The sequence below is a fragment of the Sturnus vulgaris genome, chromosome 3 (genome assembly GCF_052056855.1).
Source record: "Sturnus vulgaris isolate bStuVul1 chromosome 3, bStuVul1.hap1, whole genome shotgun sequence".
Lineage (NCBI taxonomy): Eukaryota > Metazoa > Chordata > Aves > Passeriformes > Sturnidae > Sturnus > Sturnus vulgaris.
In genome coordinates, this window is record NC_142245.1 from 101,110,453 (window position 1) to 101,129,029 (window position 18,577).

At 36.3% G+C, this 18,577-nt stretch overlaps 1 protein-coding gene across 5 annotated transcripts in view; it reads right to left on the reverse strand.

Moving 5' to 3' along the window:
* The window catches only part of ROCK2 (Rho associated coiled-coil containing protein kinase 2), a 103,261-nt gene that overhangs the window by 10,782 nt on the left and 73,902 nt on the right, over positions 1–18,577 (reverse strand). For 3 of the 5 annotated variants that reach the window (XM_014894977.2, XM_014894978.2, XM_014894979.2), the window contains 19 exons: positions 18,029–18,164; positions 17,809–17,900; positions 17,313–17,559; positions 16,897–17,003; positions 16,088–16,247; positions 15,248–15,408; positions 14,665–14,849; positions 13,434–13,503; positions 11,989–12,092; positions 11,688–11,874; positions 11,259–11,352; positions 11,049–11,143; positions 10,203–10,382; positions 9,827–9,995; positions 7,225–7,295; positions 6,155–6,243; positions 5,331–5,409; positions 4,879–5,140; positions 4,037–4,250 (listed from right to left, as the gene is read on the reverse strand). In XM_014894977.2, the coding sequence (XP_014750463.2) occupies positions 4,037–4,250; positions 4,879–5,140; positions 5,331–5,409; positions 6,155–6,243; positions 7,225–7,295; positions 9,827–9,995; positions 10,203–10,382; positions 11,049–11,143; positions 11,259–11,352; positions 11,688–11,874; positions 11,989–12,092; positions 13,434–13,503; positions 14,665–14,849; positions 15,248–15,408; positions 16,088–16,247; positions 16,897–17,003; positions 17,313–17,559; positions 17,809–17,900; positions 18,029–18,164 (2,702 nt within the window). Of the gene's footprint in view, positions 1–441; positions 817–4,036; positions 4,251–4,878; positions 5,141–5,330; positions 5,410–6,154; positions 6,244–7,224; positions 7,296–9,270; positions 9,448–9,826; positions 9,996–10,202; positions 10,383–11,048; positions 11,144–11,258; positions 11,353–11,687; positions 11,875–11,988; positions 12,093–13,433; positions 13,504–14,664; positions 14,850–15,247; positions 15,409–16,087; positions 16,248–16,896; positions 17,004–17,312; positions 17,560–17,808; positions 17,901–18,028; positions 18,165–18,577 lie in introns of those variants that run through there. The other 2 variants (XM_088162409.1, XM_088162410.1) reach the window with 2 other exon arrangements.

An 18,577-nucleotide genomic window follows, 5' to 3' on the forward strand; every position in this document is an offset into this window, starting at 1 on the left:
TAGGTAAAGCTCTTTGCAGTACATCCAGAATTAAGCCATGGGACAATTCAGGTCACTGCAACAGCCAGATCTTTCTAAAGCAGTCAAGGAAACCACATCACAGAAGCTGCAAACCCATTTGTTTACATAGTTTGCAAATGCGTGGTTAGGTACCCAGAAAGCACAGCACTGCAAAGGAAAGGCAAGTCAAATTCACTTCAGAAAAGAGGTAGAAAAGCAAAATGCAGAATTCCAGTGACTTCATGTCTGCTAGCCATAGACCAGTCAGTTTATATTCAAAGCTTAAAAATGAAAAGTGTTTGTAAATACCAAGCCTATTTCAGCTAAACATCCAACTGCTACCATCTCCCTTTTATCCTTCAAATAACCTCTTGCTGAGGTTGGCAGTATTAGCATTAGAGATGCTAATCTAATTAGAGCAATGACCCTAAAAACGGCAGGTTTGGGGTTTTTTTTCAGGCAGGCAGACATGAATTTTGAAAAAAAAAGGATCTAAGATTAGAAAAGTAAAAACACTGACCAAGGCAACAACATTGTTTTAATGAAAATGACTCCTCTAAAAGATCAATATGATGAACAGAATCTCATTTTTCTGTTTAAAATATTAAAATGAGATCTTGTATTTTCTCTGCTTTGAGAAACAAAATCCAACATAGCATGCTGTATTCAAAAGCAAACAAATCCATTCCTATCTATTTAGATTTACCCCTTATACTTCTTCAGAAATCAAAAACATCGTCATCATCATCATCACCATCAATATCATCAACATCATCAAAGGACCAATCCCAGTCCTTAAATGCCAGATCAAGTAATCTGCAACAGGAGGGTTTGATGTTTAATGAGTGTCACACTTCTATAAAACATTTGAAAATTCCTTTTCCTATCACTAAACCTTTTTAAAGACTGTTTAAGGTAGGTGGGTTTGTTCCTTTGCCTATCATGAGTATGAAGATTCAGCTACTGTTCATGTAAGTTAAGAATATTGAATTCATTGCAAATTCATCTCAAAAATAATTCTATTCAATATAGATCACTTACCATATTGATTTTTTTCCCCTAGAATTTCAGTGGGCAAGACCAACATGTACCTTCTATAAAATTATCTGCTTTCTGTTATGTTGCTGTTCTTGTTGACTGAGGTGGTTTTACGCCCTCCCTCTATTCCCTTCCAGACAATAATGCAAACCTAACAATTTTTCCAATAAAATCAAGTGATTTTGATTGCTGAAAAGAGCACTGAATAAGATAGCTTCATTTGAATGTACAAATGAACAGAGCAGGATTTTACTGTATCCCAAATACAGGGTGATTACACTATACAGCTATTCTGTAGCTCATTATTTAAAGTTAAGCAATGCCAAAAAAGAGGATATATCAACTTGTTGTCTAGGTCTCCCTGTCTGTGCTCCTTCTATGGTCACTATAGAACAAAGAAGGCACACAAGGCAAACCCTGTCAGCAAATGAGTCATTTTACTTATCTGAGGCATTTATTTTGGGATGGGGTGAATCATTGTCTAGAAGCACTCATCTCTTTCTGTTGTAATATCTTAAGTACTAACTTTTGAGCTGCTACAGCTACAACAAACGATGTAGCCTAGTCATCTCTCCAGTGAGCTGGAAGGATCCTAATTAGGGTTGTATGCCAAGCATAGGATGCAGGCATGGAAACCTTACCCTAAGAGAGCATCAATATAAACATGTTACATTGTTTAATACAGTTAGTTGCATGTCTTCAACAAAATGGGTTTCAGGGGAATTTGTATTTTCAGGCTTTAAACTATTTAAACCTTTAAATGTGATACAGCCCTGAAGTGGCTCAATGTTCATTTTTTACATGAACTATGGCTACTACACTTAAACAATTTATAAGGAAGTAAAATACATTTAGCTTTTTTTTCAATTCGGAATTATCCATTTGGCACGATCGAACCAAATAACTAAGCAGAAATTATGTGGTCTCTATGAAAAATTGGTTTTCCCTTTCTTAAATCCTCATAAAGAGAACAGCCATAAAAACCTTGAAGAAACCATCACTGTGTGAAATTCCTAGCAGGGACAACATTTTTAGGACCAGGCAGCTTGAAAGGGACCTCAGGAGGTTTCTAGCCCAATCTCCAGTTCAAAGCAGGGTCAGATGCAAAGCCAGCCCAGGATGCTCAAGGTGTCCTGTCAGGTGCTGAGAGCCTCCAAGGATGGAGCCTGTCCAGCCTCCCTTTCTGCATTGGCTTTTCCTTCTATCCAGCTGGAGTGCCTCCTGGTTCAGGCGAGCCCCTTGTTTCTCAGCCTGCCACCATGCAGCACTGACAAGCCTGGCTCTGTCTCTTGGATACCCTCCCCACAGGCTGGGGCAGCTGCTCTGGGAGCCCCTGGACGTGTTCATCATCCAGGTTGAACAAGGCCAGCTCCCTCAGGTGTCTGCTCTGACCATCCTGCTGGCCTCTTTGTCCCTCCCCAGTGTGCTCATGTCTGGCTGGAATGTGGGGACTCAAAGGTGGAGGCAGTGTTGTGCTGCCACAGTGTTGACTGTGGAGTGAGCAGAGGGGTATAATCTCTCCCCTCAGTCATCCAGCTGTGCTCCTCTTGTCCTCAGCAGTCCCAGAGCCTGCCTGGCTGCCAGGGCTCACTGCTCAGTCCCTAGACTGAACTGGCAACTGCATCTTCACAGTTAATAAAGTTCATAAAGGAAAATTAATCATTTCACGTGGTAAACCCTTGCATAAAAGCCTCATAGAAGCAACACTGAGATAAATTTGCCATAGCAATTTTTATAGCAATAGTTATCTATGAGTATGTGGTTTCTACTTAAAGGTCTTTAAATCCATACAAATTTCCACTGGTTTGACAGACCTGCATTAGTCAGGTAATAGGTGACATGACCTCACAGAACAACACTTTTCATCTGTTAGGCATATTTGCACGGCTAACTTGGAAACTTAAACTGAAAAATTACATGCTTTACACACAAAACTATTCATCTTCCTCCTTTTCCCACCAGTATAGAATGGTAAATACTGTGCTATGAAAGCCTTTTGTACAAAAGTTCAAGACTGAAAAAGGGGTATTGGAAGGAGAAGAATTATTTTCAGGACACCTAAGAATACCTATTGAAAAAAATCAGAATTTATAATATACCTTTATATGTTAACAGCAAGAAACAGAGTAACACCATTAAGTTAGACTGTAAACAGTATGCAGAAGAAAAGTAATCTACTTGTCCCCCAAACTGTCATGAATGTTTCCCTGATTCATGCTTCCATCCTGTCACTGATATTTTGGTTGGTTTTGCACAAAGAAACTCTCTCTTAAATATGTAAATGAAATTGCCAAAAATTAGACTATATGAAGGTTGGGAGGGAAGTGAAATTAAATTACTCTAGTCCTTTTACTATGCCTTTCCACCCATTAAAATACCAGTATCTGTGTAAGATCTAACTCTTCATAGCATAAGGATGTTTTGTGGTAACAGCAGCATCACAGCAAGAGTGTGCTTCCCTGCATTCCCCCCTGCAACTCTGGCCACTCAGCCAGCTGAGATACTGGTGTCAGTCTGGTCACAGAAAAAAGGACAACAATCCTGTCTAGGCACTGCCCAATTACCTCTCTGGGGAAAAAATGTTAAGCCTTTGCTGAACTGGAATACTGCAATGAACAAAGTAAGTCAGACCAACCTTTTCACAGGCTGCCAGCACTGGGAACTGACAGAAGCAAATATAATCTAGTACTGCAGGTGATGAAAAAAAGCAAACTGGAAAAAAACCCAGAAACTCTGCACTGTGCAATCATATAAATGCTACCTGCAGAATGCTATCAACTTCCACAGCACAGCTCATAGGATTCTGCTCCTTAGAAGTGATCCAGTAGTAAATTACCGATTATTGTATGGACAATTTTTACCAAATCAGAAGAACCTGATAAGACTATTCTTTTAGGAATCACGAGACATTAGCATGAGTCCTACCCTGTATAAGGAATTGAAACCAACTGTAGTAAAACATTTAGAACAATAAATTAAATAGCAGCTCTTGTGTCACCTTGGTTTGTTTGGAGGAAGCTGTCGACTTGGTCGTCTCATGGATTGGTTTGGCTGTACCTTCATGGAAGTTCTGGGAGAAGATCGAGCAAAGGGGTCTGGTGCTGGAGGCTTCTTGGGTATTTTTTTCACCAGTCGGCTCACCCATTTTTGCTGTTCTTCCGTAGAATTAGCTAACAGTAGTAGATTCTTCGCCGTAGAAATATCATAGTACACTGTAATAAGATTTAAAAAATGAAAATTTATATTGTTATTATTCTAAACACAGACACACATCAAAAATTAGCTGTCTGATTAGCATACGCTCATACTCAACACGGAGAAATCAGCAGAGAGGTCAAAAGCAAAATGAACCAGTAGGTTCCCTTGCTGCAGACAGTGCCTTCTCCTTATATTTATAGAGTAACAACTTAGTACTGTGGAAGATACACATTCACATGGAATAAGACACAGATAACACAAAGAGGAGTGACTGAGACTAAGAAATTATATAACATTGAATCACAAGGAGCAACTTTCACCAAATGTAACCCCTTCCATAGTACTGTTGTCTCCCACAGAGAAGAGCACAAGACACAGTGTGAGCACCTTACAACCACCACGTTCTGCTGCCCAAGGACAGCAACACAACAGGTACGTGCACACCACAGCCATGTGCCATGAACTCAAAGCAGAGTGACCCTCATGGAGACACCCTCGGAAAAGGGCTCATGGCCATGTACTAATAAAAGACAAGGCAACCTTTATGTTTAGTTGGTGTCACACCATTACCAGAATCCTCTGATCTATAAGAATGCCTTGTGAATCCAGCACTATCCGCATATTCAAATACTTGCTATTTACCTTTGCAAGGTGCTATAATCTCTTCTTTTTTATCCATGTGATCTTTGTGACATTTGATATGGCAGCGACGACATTCCAGAGCAGGAGGAGGTTTAAACATGTGCCACAGTGGCTTCATACAAGCTTCACAATTGGTTGGGAAGTGGTAAAGAGTAGGTATAAACTCATGTCCTTTGTGACAAATGTAATTTGACTTCTCTCCCATGGGCTCCACAGGAAATTCCTGCTCCTTTTTGCTCTCTCCTTCATTAGCATATAGGATCTAGAATGAAAGCAAAATAATCTCAGTACTCCTAGATGACAAATATAAACTCAGAGTCATTGTCTAAAATTGAAGAAGTACACTAGGAACGATTTTTCCAAGGTGTTTTAGTAAATATTTCATTAGACAATGTTTTTGACAATGTCTGAAATGTCTGTTACACTAGAAACATTAATTTATTAATGAATACCTGGAATATCCTAGGAATTTCCTTGGAATCTGCTCTGTACACATCAGTCTGAGTGACTGGTCGCACATGGAAGAGTTTGCTATAGGAAATTGTTTCAATAAGGACAAAAATTAATGTTACCACAATGATAAATGAGACAGATTAACTTAGGATACAACATATCACATTAAGACTTAGAGCCATTAAGTATTTGTCAAATTTGTACATATTTCTAATCACTTGGCAAAGCCCTGTCTTTCAATCCTGCACATGAACTCCCAAAAACCCTAAATGAAAAGAAGTCACAAAGCTGTATTTGCAGAAGCACTGGGAAACCATCATCATATGACTTTAATGGCCGCTGGCACCTTTCTATCACCATCCTGTCCCCATGCTCTGAATAGCCACATTCTGCATTTATTAAGAAAATCAATTAACTATATAACCCACCTGTAAGGCAACGTTGTAAAAGAAAATACACAAATACTGAAAATTATATCTGCTCTGCCACAGTTTTCTTTACATGCTTTGCTCCCAAGTGTGTGTGAGGAAGGTCTAGCTGAGCTAGTTCAGGGGGCAGTTCAGTTACACCAGGGCTCAGTGCAGCCCCCTGGTTCAGCCTGAGCACCACACTGCTCCTCCTGCATCAATGCCTACAGCAAACCCCACTCTTCAGCACTGTGGGTACCCAAGGGTCCAGCTCTACAGCTCAGATTTTAAAAAAATCATGTCCCCAAGTGATGATGTGCTCCCAGACTGGACCTCAAAAGGCCCTTTGGTCACAGGTCTTTCCAACAGCGTTCATCTACAGATCAGAAGAAGGAATCACACATGGCAATACTTACTCTATATCCAATACCATATGGGGATTAGATTGCTCTTTGTCTTGTTCGCTGTCATAGAACAGGATCTTCTTGCTGCTTACAATTACATACTGTTAGGAGACAAAAGGATAAAACATGTTTTAATCCAGCTCATCACAGATGTCAAATATGTCACAGAAATTATATGCTACAAAAATATGCTACAACATATGTTGTAGCAATATTTTTCTACAATTTGATTAAATGGTATCTAAATGGACAATAGTAGTACTGTATACTAAATCCATGCCAAGGAATTAATTGCATAACAAACAAAATTCTGATTACTTGATAAATCAGGTTATATTATCAGATTAACTGATTTTTAAACATATTTAAATATTGATGAAGAAACAAAAATTAAAGTCTGGAAGAAAGTAGGACAGAAGCTTTTCCTTTCTATTTCATTGATTTAATTTTCACTTGGACAGCTAGAGAGAGTAACTGTCATCCTCTGCCTATTTCATGTGTGCAGATCACAACTAATAGGGATCATACTTTAAAAGATCACTATTATACTTACCAGAATAGCTAGCAATGTTCACTAAAAAGATAATTACCTAAAAAATGTCCTACTTCCAGAATTTTTCCTAGAATTAACTGTATGACAGCAGTAAGGAAATTTGTATGTTACATTTTGGACAAAGACTCCTCAAAGAGGCTACTGAGAAGCAGGAAACAAATGAAGGCTGCACAAGGCAGAAGAAGTAGCTTTTAGTCTTATTTCCTAATTAAAGAAATTGTCAAAAGCACCTGTTTCTAGACTCTGTCTAATTCCAGCTATGAAATACTGCTGGGAATGCTTATGGCATGTATAAACATTTGAAGATCATGAATGACTGTTCTCACCTCTGGCTATACAAAGAAGTGTCTTAAGCTATTGCAATTGTCTTAAACTTCTCCTCTCAGATGTAGCTATACCAGCCAACACATTTTACACATTTAAGTAATGAGACAACACATACCAAATCAAAACTGAATTGTTGAAAACCTACAGCAAGTTTAAAGTTGAGACAATGCATAAAACAAACACGTAAATCTGGTTTTCTTACCTTTTTAACCCATCCAAATTTTTTAGTGTTATTTCTAACAGGCATTGATAGCCAGCCTTCCAGTCTTGATTCTGAAAAAGAGATATGCATTAAAGAACAGACAAAACATTATTTTTGAAACTACTGTCCATTTTAAAAGTTATTGAACGTCAATAACAAAGCAAGAGAGCAAACATGAGAAGATGAACTATTTAACAGTTCGAGATCTTGCGAAGTTTACCATGGTAAATGTTCAGGAATATATTAAATAATTTACCCCTGAGTACAGCCAATAACCAGCAATGCAATCACAAAGTAGTAGAGGAGGAGGGGGAAGAACAAACTTGCAATTATAGCACACACATTCCCTTTAGTAATTTTTTTCAAGTCTTAAAAGCCTTATGTCTATTGACCTTGCTTTTTTTTTTTTACGATAGCACCTAAAGACATTAGTACAGACCACACAACATCAAATCCAAGACCAAAAAAAAGGCAAATTACCACCACAAATACCTACATACCCTATATGCTGGGGAAAATGTCAGTTTAGTATTCAAAGTCATACTCTTTGGTCTGTAAATTTTTCTTTTCTCTAATTCTGCCTGTATCTCCCAGACTTTCTAATGCAAAATAAGTAATTTTTGGCTAACCCTTAGGCCTTGCCTGAGTTCAACTGCCCTTTCACACACTTGCAGTATTTTATATTACACTGGCACATTTGTCAGATTTGATTTATCAAGTGTATTGGAAGCTCAGCTGTTGTTTGACACACACATTTCAATGCTGTTGGTGACCTATTTTAATACACATATCAAGTACATGAAACAGTTCTGTCACATGTGTTTTGCCTCATACCTGCCACCTTGTATCATTCCTTTCAACTACACCTTATAGAAAGTGTAGCAAACATAATGTTGATGTAAAAAATAGTCTATCCCATGTCCAGGAAGCACATGTAGGGCAAAAATATATGTATGTTTATCCTTTTCCTAAAATAATGATTTTCCTATTTTTCTCTGTAATCTGTAATACAGTTTCAATTAGACAAAATAAGAGCTTCTCATTAGACTTCTTCACTTCTGGTGTCCGTTCAATACTAACAGATCAGAAAAAGGGCAGAATATTCCAAACTTCTCACAATACATGCTTATAAACACTAAGAGGGAGAAACAACAGAAGACACTATCCTACCTCAAATCTTTTGTAATTATGTCAGAAAAAAATCCCAGATTAGCTATGATTTTTACTTTAGAACAAAGCAAATCCATGCACACACCACAACAGGAGGTAAAAAGGAAAAAAATACATATGTATGTAGGTTTTCTTTCATTAGAAGCTTCAAAGCAGAAACCAGAGAATGAGGAAAATAGAGGAAATGCATTATTCTTTACTCTAGTTTGATGAAGTAATGTCAAAATACCAAAAGAGGTTCTACCTTCAGTGGTAAGGTATTCATACTTTAAAGGAACCTCATGAGAAATACAGAAATTTGAATGCAATAAGGAACCCACCTCTAACATTAACTCTAAACAGAAGCTTTGTGAAAAGAGTGTATATGTAGTCATACAAGATGAATATAGAATTAGTAAAACAGGGCCTTATCACTCATAATATACCCTTAAGGCAAAACAATGTAATACTCAGAACAATTAATAGCTACAAGAAAATTATGTACGTTTAACTATGAGGAGTGAGATGTTTCCACACTTCACTTAAACACAAAGATTTGACTTTTTGCTATCCAGTACCTTAGGGTCATACAGAGAACTGCAGACACTGTGTAGAGGCTATCTTGAAAACAAGCCATAAGGCTCATTTATTCAATGCCTCAATAAAAATGGTGGGTTTATAACTGTCAGCAAGCATTTGCAAACATTTAGAGAAAACAGGCCAGTTATTTGTTCATGCAAACCTTCTCATGTCTTTGATGGCAATGTTTACTGCCACTGCAGCATGCTACCTGCCAGATTTGGTTTATGTTTCTTTAATTATGTATTAATAGTGTTAGTTCTGAACCAGAGAAAATGACACAGAAGAACAAAACCAAACGGTTCTCAGGGATGTCACCTGTGCTATCAACTTCTGTAGGGCTGTGGGAACAAGACAAAGGTTCTTCCTCTGAGTCAGAATCGGAATCAAGAAGCATGCGAGAACTGGAAGGCTTAGTGGCAATACTGACAGAGGTAGAAGAGTGCTGATAGGTAAAGGACATGGATTCCATAGTGTGGGATTGAGTGATATGGACTGAACATAAAGCATAAAGGAGGAAAAGTAGAAAAGAAGTCAAAATAGAATCTCTAAGAGAGTATTAGTTTTACATTTCATCACATACACACAGTAATTGCAAAGTAACTGCCAAAATAAAGTGAAAAATATTTAGTTCTAATGGAGCACAACAGAGTTTAAAAAAAATCTTTAAATAAATGAAAGGTAAAGTATTACAACAGACAGATTTAGTTAGCAGGTGAACAAGTAATCACTATCAAAGGATCGATAAGATGGTAGAAATAGATGAAGATGAAAATCACACAATCATCAGAACATCAATTTAATAGTCCAGTTTCTGTGGAAAAACACGGGTATAAACCCAGTTAATGCAGAAATATTAATAAAATTAATATACCAGGGAATCCATCATCTGCCTCAGCCTCTCCAGGTCCACTGCCTATGCTACTGTTGTCCAGCCCAATGTGCAGTGACTGCAGCTGGGAACGAAGCTGTTCAATGTCACTGTCTTTGCTGTCCAGAGTCATCTGCAGTTCAATCCGTATCTGACTCTCTTCTGCTATTTGCTGCGGGGATAAATTGCAAGATTTCCTGTTATCACAATGTTTGGTTACTCAGAGAAAATAATGCAGAATTTGTATCCAATCTCAATATAAAATATGTGTATTTCTTTCGGTTGGGGAAATTCAATAATAAAGACTGGATACAGTACCTTAAAGTCTGTATTCTACAGAATATAGACTGCAATGTTTATATTTACAAAAGGATCTTACTGCCTGCATTTCATTTATTTCCTTCTGATACTTGATCATCATCTGGGTTAACTTTTCTCGTTCAGACTTCAGTTCCATATGCAGCTTCCTATTTTCCTTTTCCTTCCGCCGTACATCAGTGTCAGCTCCACGTTTGACTGGACCCTTCCGATTCATGATTTCAGCCAATTTATTCACAGCCTTCCCATGGGAAAGAAAAAAGTGACAAAAACCACACTAATAAATACCCATAGTTATGTTGTGAAGAAATAAAGTCTTCTCTCGATCTATAACCAGGCACTTCTAACTATAAACTAAGACCTCTGCAATCCAGTACTACAAACTTTAAGCTTGCTTTAATTCAACAAATTACACAAAATATAAAAGGTAATGATGCCATTTTTACTTAAAGCAAGCATTAGCTGTGTGAGCACTTTCACTCATTTAAATAATCCCTTCCATTTTCACCAGCTAGACACAAAATACGTCTTTGTATTAAAATGCCACTTGTTCTAAAAAACAATCTAGACTAAAATCAGAAATGTACTTCTTTATAGAACTTGTAGAGGCATATAAATCAAGACTGAAACCAGTAACATATCAAATCATTTGACAGAAAGGAAGGCTTTTTCTAGTGGAATACATCTGGATTAGAAGTTCCTCTATTACAAATCATAAGGATCCAGTTTCACTACACTGAAAGTCTACTTAGAAGAAGGAAGAATAAAATCAATATATTTTCTTTCAGAGCAAAAACAAAGAAAACTTTATCAGTACATATCAATAGTTTATAAGGGAAAGTATTCTATTAAAAATTATTTGATACATGAACACAGTGTCTACATGCATTTGAATATATTTGCTTACCTGGGTTTTTAATGTTCTTTCATTCAACAACTGTTTCTCAAATTGTGCTTTAATATTTCCTACATTTGCTTCTTCTTCTTTTAGTTTTGTAATTTCTGTAGCAAGGTAATAAAAAGAAAATCTATGAAAACTCATTACAAATGAATACAGTACTATTAAAGAAGAAACCAAGTTTCAATTTAAATCACATTTGGTTCACAGATTACATACGTTCTTGTGCTTCCTTCAGTTTATTGTTTAGTTCTTCTTTCTCATTAGCAAGGTTAGCCACATCACTAGTTAGTGTCCTATTTGCTTCCTCCAACTAAAAAAAAAAAAAAAAGACACGTGACCATGTAACAAAACTCATTTGGCAAATGAAGGGTTACAGGACAGAAGGAAATGCTGCAGAGTGAGGGCAGGATAAGGATAAGAGGACTTGTTGTAAGAGGGACAGGGGCACAGAAGAAAGAATGGTCAGAGAAATGCATGGAAAAAACAAGATAAGAAAATACTGAATTTCAATCATAAAAAATAAATATTTTTAAAATGTTAGGTATACTTGTGTATCTCTGAATCTGCTAAAGAGCAATAGATAACTCAAACTGCAAACAAAGCTCATGTACAACCTCTACCAAAATTACAGATGATGTAACTCACCGAGGCTATGGTAGCGTCTTTCTCAGTAAGCTCCTGTTTATGCCTCGCCATCATCTCTTTAATCTCCAGCTCTTTCATAATCTTCTCTTTTTCCAAATCAGAGTACTGTTCTTCAGCAATGGAACGGGCAAGTTGTTCTGAATCTGCTTTTGTCAAAGTAATCTCTAGCTGAGCAGCCAAGGAATCTCTGCAAATTATTGATATATACTTTAAAATGGATAGATTAGGGAGGGGAGGAAAGAAAACAACAAAAAGCCATCCTGATCTTTTATGTATTAGTAGTCCAACTAGCAAAACCTACCTCTCATCCTGTAACTCTTGTATTTTTTGCTGCATTTCTTTACAAATTTTGGTCTTTTCCTCACATTCTTCTTTAAGTTCTCGAACTTGTGTCTTATAGAGAGTCTAGAATTTAAAGTTGGAAAGAAAATTATGTGATTTCTATACTCTATACTCTTGAAGGTCCAAAAAAATTATACAAGTTGACATGATATGCAGTTCCTTAATCACACTAATTGGAGTATAATTGTGCAATGCCTTCTCTAAACTTGTCTAAATGTCATCATCATTCATAAATGTGCTTTGGTTATTTTACTTTGTTGTTATTCCTTTTTTAACTTGTATATTTGTGAATGGGTAGATGTATGATATACATTTTCTATGTTTGTATACATACGTTAAAGATGCTCTAAATGTGAAAATCACTACTTTGTACAAATTCAGAAGTATCGGAAGCAGAGAAAATAATTAATTTCTTTTTCTTTACTATTCAAGATCTTTGTCTGATGTAATTAGGCATGTGGAGTTTAGATTCTAATCACACAAATCCATGAAACCAACATGACAGTTAAAGAACAAAAAGAAAAAACAGGAAAAAGAGAAAAACCACTAGAAAATAATTTGAAATTCAAAATTTCATGGAATCAATGAAAATATAGAATTCTGAAGAAAATGAAAGAAGCATTATATTGCTCTGTCCATTCAAATGACTGACTAAAGGTCAAGTGACAGAACACTCTGAGTGTACTTACTGCAGGGATTTCAAGACAGATTGTCTCTCTCTGGCCCACCTACAGCAGTCAACTGACCTTAATTCTTCCTTTCTTTCCTTTGATGTGTGTAGCATTTTCAACTATAAAACTTTAGGTAGGTCTTCTCCTCACTGACCTAAATCCACAAGGAAATCTTAATTTTCCAATAATAGTGAAAGAAAACAAGCCTTTTGGCATCTCCTGCAGTGCGACTGGCTGTGCACTGTTAATAAAAATTAATGTCCACATGCCAGTAATGATTTTTAAGTATGCTGCCTATTTATTCTGGTGCGCCTAACCACAATAAATGAAAAATAGATCACTACCAAGTTTGGTCGTAATGCAAAATTTCCTTCTGAGCCGTAGATGCACATGTTTTGTCACATCACATGAGAATGCAACTCTACCATATAGTATGGAAGAGATGCTGAATGCAAAAGGCTTGAAACATGCAGATTATTCACACTGTGGAAAAATAAGCTGCTTGACTCCTCCCTCTGAACTTCCCTACAGAGCTGGGACATTTCTCAACATAAACTCTTTTGTGTTGCTCAGTGATCAAGATCAAGGCAGCAGACAACACTGGAGACAGGCACAAGAAAAGCAAGTAGCTTTGGTTTAGAGATGTGAAATATCTGATGGCTGAGGGGGAAGAAGAAAAACTAACATACTCAGTAAACAGATTAATATAAAAATAAAGCAGCATAAAACATACTGAGAAATATTGTTCAGCTTCAAGCTGGTCTTGAAGCTCTTTCATTTGTCCATCTGCATCTTGACGTTCCCTAGAAAGGAAGAACATGCTTTAGAGATGAAGATATTCCAAAGCAGTAAACAGAAAAGACAGCATTCACACTCTTGAGATCTCCAGCAATTTCTTGAACTAAGTATCATCAGCTATTAAATCTGAAGCTTCCCCTGGCTACCAGCTCTCTTTTTCACTTGTATAGCTGAGAATACTGCGCTAATAACAAGTCAGTTTAATACTGCTAACACACTAACTACAACAGTGTCCCAAAGTTTAACCAGTAAGAGGCATTGATAAACACCACCAACAGAATCTTATTTCTATGTAAAATGTCACTGATCTCACTGGTTGTTTTGGGTCTTTTGTTTGAGAGAGTGTGAATGTCTGTTTTCCTTGACATGCATATTTTCTTGAATTCATCTGTTATTTAAACAACAGTCAGTTCGGACTGACAGACAACAGAAATGTAACAGAAAAGACTTCTACCAGTGTTTCACATTATGGCCACCTTTTACATGACTAACTGCATCTTGCTGACAGAAAGGCAAAGCACAGGGAGACAAGACATCCGAAGTCATAAGTGATCTAGGATTGATACATGTGGAAATCTTGTGTTTGCATTCACAAGAAAGTTCTTTAAGTAAAAAAAAAAAAAAATAATGTTTTCTTTCCTTACTTACTATCAGGTGCAAATACTACTTGTAAGACCTTGAAGAACTACTGACACTCCTATCCAAAGTCCAACGGATGTGTTTAAAGATCTCTAGTACTAGATATTTTCAATGGTTACACTTGGTAACTCTATAGCAGTCAGTATTCATTTCCAACTCTGATAAACTCTCCTAGACTAGTAATTCCAGTAACTTTCCTCTTCACTGAAGTTCTACATCATTAAAAAAAAGTACCTAGACCTTTAGTTAAATAACTGTTTCTTTGAAGTTTTCAGACTCATATTTAAGCTGTGTTTTCTAAGATTTTCAGAATAACATACATCTTTTAATACAAACCTATACATTGTTGAATCACTAGGGTAAGTCTCAATTAGTCACTGTAAATTATTTTAAAGAACAATTAAGTTTTGTACTGTAGAATAGCATATTTTTTGTGGTAATTTTTAAAATTATTTTTTTCTCAACTTTTGTTCCAAAAATATTTCAAATCAGTAACATGACTAAAACATATAGAACAACTTGCATACTTGCGGAGTTCATTGTTCTGTTTTTCCAGACTTAATTTAATTTCCTGAAGGTGGTTATTCTCCTGTTTTAACTGCTTCTCTGACATTTTCAAGGTGTTGACCTGCTGTGTTTGCATCTTGAGGTCATTTTGAGTGAGACAGCGCTTTTGTGTTTCTTGCTCTATTTTTAATGTCAAGTTTTTTACCTGAAAAAGAAGCAGAAACCTGTGAGTTTTACAGATCTACACAGGAAAACAACATTCAAACAGTCTCTAATTGACTTCCTTTACATCTTTTGGTAAATCAAAGCTGTTTCCTGAATAAAAGCATTAGCACACATTAAATTACCTAATTTTTTCCATGTCAATCTCACAGCCTTTACTGCTATAGAAGACAAAGCTTTTAACATAAATATTGCTGAAATGTTTCAGAACAATGACACCACATTTCATGAAATAGACTTTTTAAAGTTTCAAAGGCAGAGAAGAAAAAGTTTGTTACCATTTTCATTCACAAATATTCCTAAATACAGCTATAACAGGAAAAGTACTAGGACACTGAAAATAAGGTTTGATTCAAGACTCATTTTGTCAGTGTTTCTTACATCTTCACTTAGTATATCCTTTTGCCGAAGGAGCTCGTTTATTTTCTGTTGTGATTGTTTGAGATCACAGTCCAACATGGAGCGCTGCTTCTCAGCTTCCAACAGCCGATTTTCTACTTTCTGCTTTAAAGCTCTCTCTTCCAAAAGTTTCTTTTCCATTTCTGTGAAGTAAAAGATAATACATCAGTGAAGTGCAAACCAGCAGATTTTGGAGGCCAAAGGGAAGAGGATGTCTACCCTGTACTAACAATAAGCCACATGTTTCTCCTTTTAAAACTGAAGAGAAGGACTACATAAAAGTGATTAATCAAAATTTTCACAGTAGATACACACCCAGAGGATGCTTCTTCAAGCATTTCTGACAGAGCTATTTCCTACTTTTGAGCTTCTAGGTAACTTCCAGTTTGATCTGCAACACCTCTGAGATGAACAAAACAGGTAGAATTTTAAAACGAAAACATTTAAATCTACTGTGCTCTGACTGTGATAATATAAAATTAGAGAGCTGAAGCTGTTTGGGAACCTGATATGCCAAGTGACTCAGGCATTATTACTGAATCACTGCCACTTCCTTTTGAAGATCTGCATGCTCAAAATCTTTGTGAATGCTCTGCAATTGGAAGGACAAGATCTGTAGGTAGCTTTTTAATTAGATGCAATATACATAAGCCATTTAATTCAAAAGTAAGAGCCATCTTCTGGATTTTTTTGGTAATTATACTTCTCTTCAAGATATTTCAGTTGCCATGACACGAACCAGAAAGATTGCACAGTGAAAGATTGCATTATCCACTTTGCATAATTCACACTTAAGTCCAACTGTGACATCAAAACACATACCTTTCATGGCTTCAGATTTTGCTTCCTCTATAGACTCATAGATCTTATTTTTGTCTGCTAATCGTGCTTTTGTGGCTTTATGTTCAGCTTCTTCTTGTTCAAGGTTCTGCTGCATAACTTTAAATTTATATGTCATATCTATTTCCATGTTGCTCTTTTCCTGTTAAAGAAAAAATAACATTGAAACAAAATATTAAATACATCAGGTTAGCAGCAGAATTTTGAACAACAGTAACATTGGAAGGATGCTTGGAGTAGAAGAGAGAGCTCATGCTAAGGAACTAACTGAGAACTCATTTCCATAAATGTTTTTTTGTGAATGCCAAAGTTCTCTAAAAATGTACAATGACATCCCCAGTTGCAAACAATTACAGAATTACTGCCTTAACAACCAATATTCTGTAGTAAGAGCAGCTCAAAGATTAAGTTTATTGAAGAAATTTTTCAAGCCTTTTATTTCAGTAAAAAATTTATTTAAAAAAAATCCTATTAGCAGAGGCTCTTTTATTTTTGGCAATAATGAGAGTTTAGAAAAACTCCATACATGAAATGAAATTAGCTACTGTACTGTTAGGGTACACACCGGAGTACATAATTAGGTACTTAAGTACTTTAGAAGTAAAAGGTATCATGACTGTATGGGAAATTATGTCTTTTTTCCCCACTTCTCAAATTAGGGAAAAAAAAATTAAAAAGGCTGAAAACAAGGCTTATTTTTTGTATAGGTTTGGTTGTCTCAAGTAATAAAAGTACAAGTTCAAAAATTTCATAAGACTGTAACACCAGGGTTCATTTAGCAGTGCTGTCACCTTTTCTAAATCTGTGAGCTTTTCCTGCAATTGTCTTTTCTCCATTTCCAGTTTGGCTAGTGCACTCTTTCCATTTTTCACTTCTTCTTCGAGGCTAGATATTCGACCTAAAAAGTACCAAAATATCAATGAGGCTGGTTAGTGTGTGAAAACAAGACTGTATTTTATCTATTTAGAGATAACATTTTTGAAATGCAACCGCTTCTAATTCTGACTATTAAGAATGTCTCCTTTGGGGTGATTCTGAAAGTTACCAATGTTTTATAGATGTAACCACACTTTTTTTTTTTAAATGCTGTTCACAATTATGCAATGTTTTATAAAACACTTATCCAGTCACAGTCTGAGACTCAAATAACACCATGCTAACTAGAAACAAGAAGCAATGTTAACTTCAGAAGATTTTCCAGAAATACCTTGTAAATCACTGATAATTTCTGATCCATGACTTCGATCTCTCCTTTCTGATTCTAGAGCTGACTGAAGATTGAGATACTCCTTCTCCAGTTTGAGTTTTGCATTCTCTAGCAGGCAGTTCTTATCTTGTAGTTCTCTGTTATTAATTTCCAGCTGCTGGATTTGTTTTGTGCTTTCTGTCTGGTTCTTCCTTAACCTGGCTGCAGTATCAGACTCTGACCGCAGCAATGAATTGGCTTCATCCAACTAAGATTGATAAAAACATACTTCAGAAACAATTAAAATATAAACCTCACTATTTCTACTACAGAATACTAGGTTTTATGGATTAAAGAAGTAAGGATTATATTTTCAGATTACTTTTGAACACCAAAACTTAACGAGAAAGAATAGCTTTTAAAACCCAATTACACATTTCAAATTCCTCCACTGTTAACAAAATCTGTACTTCAAGCAGTGATTATTTTAAAATATATGTGTATAAAGTTGGCATACCTGTCTTTGTAGTTGGTTGATTTTTTCATTGGATATTTGAGAGTTCTGATTCCTCTTTTTTAAATCTTCAAGTTGGTCTTTCAAACTGTTAACTGCAACAAAAACAATTCAACATTGTTAATCACTGTCAAGAAAATGCTTCAACTGGAACTATAATTCATTTATTTTAAGTATTAAAAACCCACATCAAAATGGAACCTTCAAGCATAGTTCAACATACCCTCATTTTCCAAATTGCGTTTCTTATCTGCTTCATGTTCTGCTTTCCTCTGGTATTCTGTATTCTTATGCTGCAGAAGAGCCTTCTCTCTCTCTAACTGCCTGACTGCAGACTCTACATTCTTCCTTGAAGTTATCTGGATATATTTAAAAAAATACACCAGTAATTACACACATAGTAGTGGTATTCTTATACGATAAAAACACAGCTCATGCACTCAGTTTAGTCGGTAATGGAGGCAGCCAGTCTATCTGCCTGCTGCAAATGCAACGTATCAGAACACGTGGTCAAATCCAGCCCAGGATGTCTATGGCCAGGAGCTTGGCAATTTAAATACTGTTTGATCATCTGGATTTGACAAACCTGGCAGACCTGCCTAAGCAGTCACTCTGGAAGCAGAGAAACATACATGTAAAGGTAAGGTCTTGACATGCACCTGCATGAGCCATACATTAAATTGTACACAGCCACATCCAAATTTGTAGAAGCAGTAAGGTGCAAAGCTGGGAAGAAACAGGGTCCTTTTACTAACACCAAACAATGCAAAGC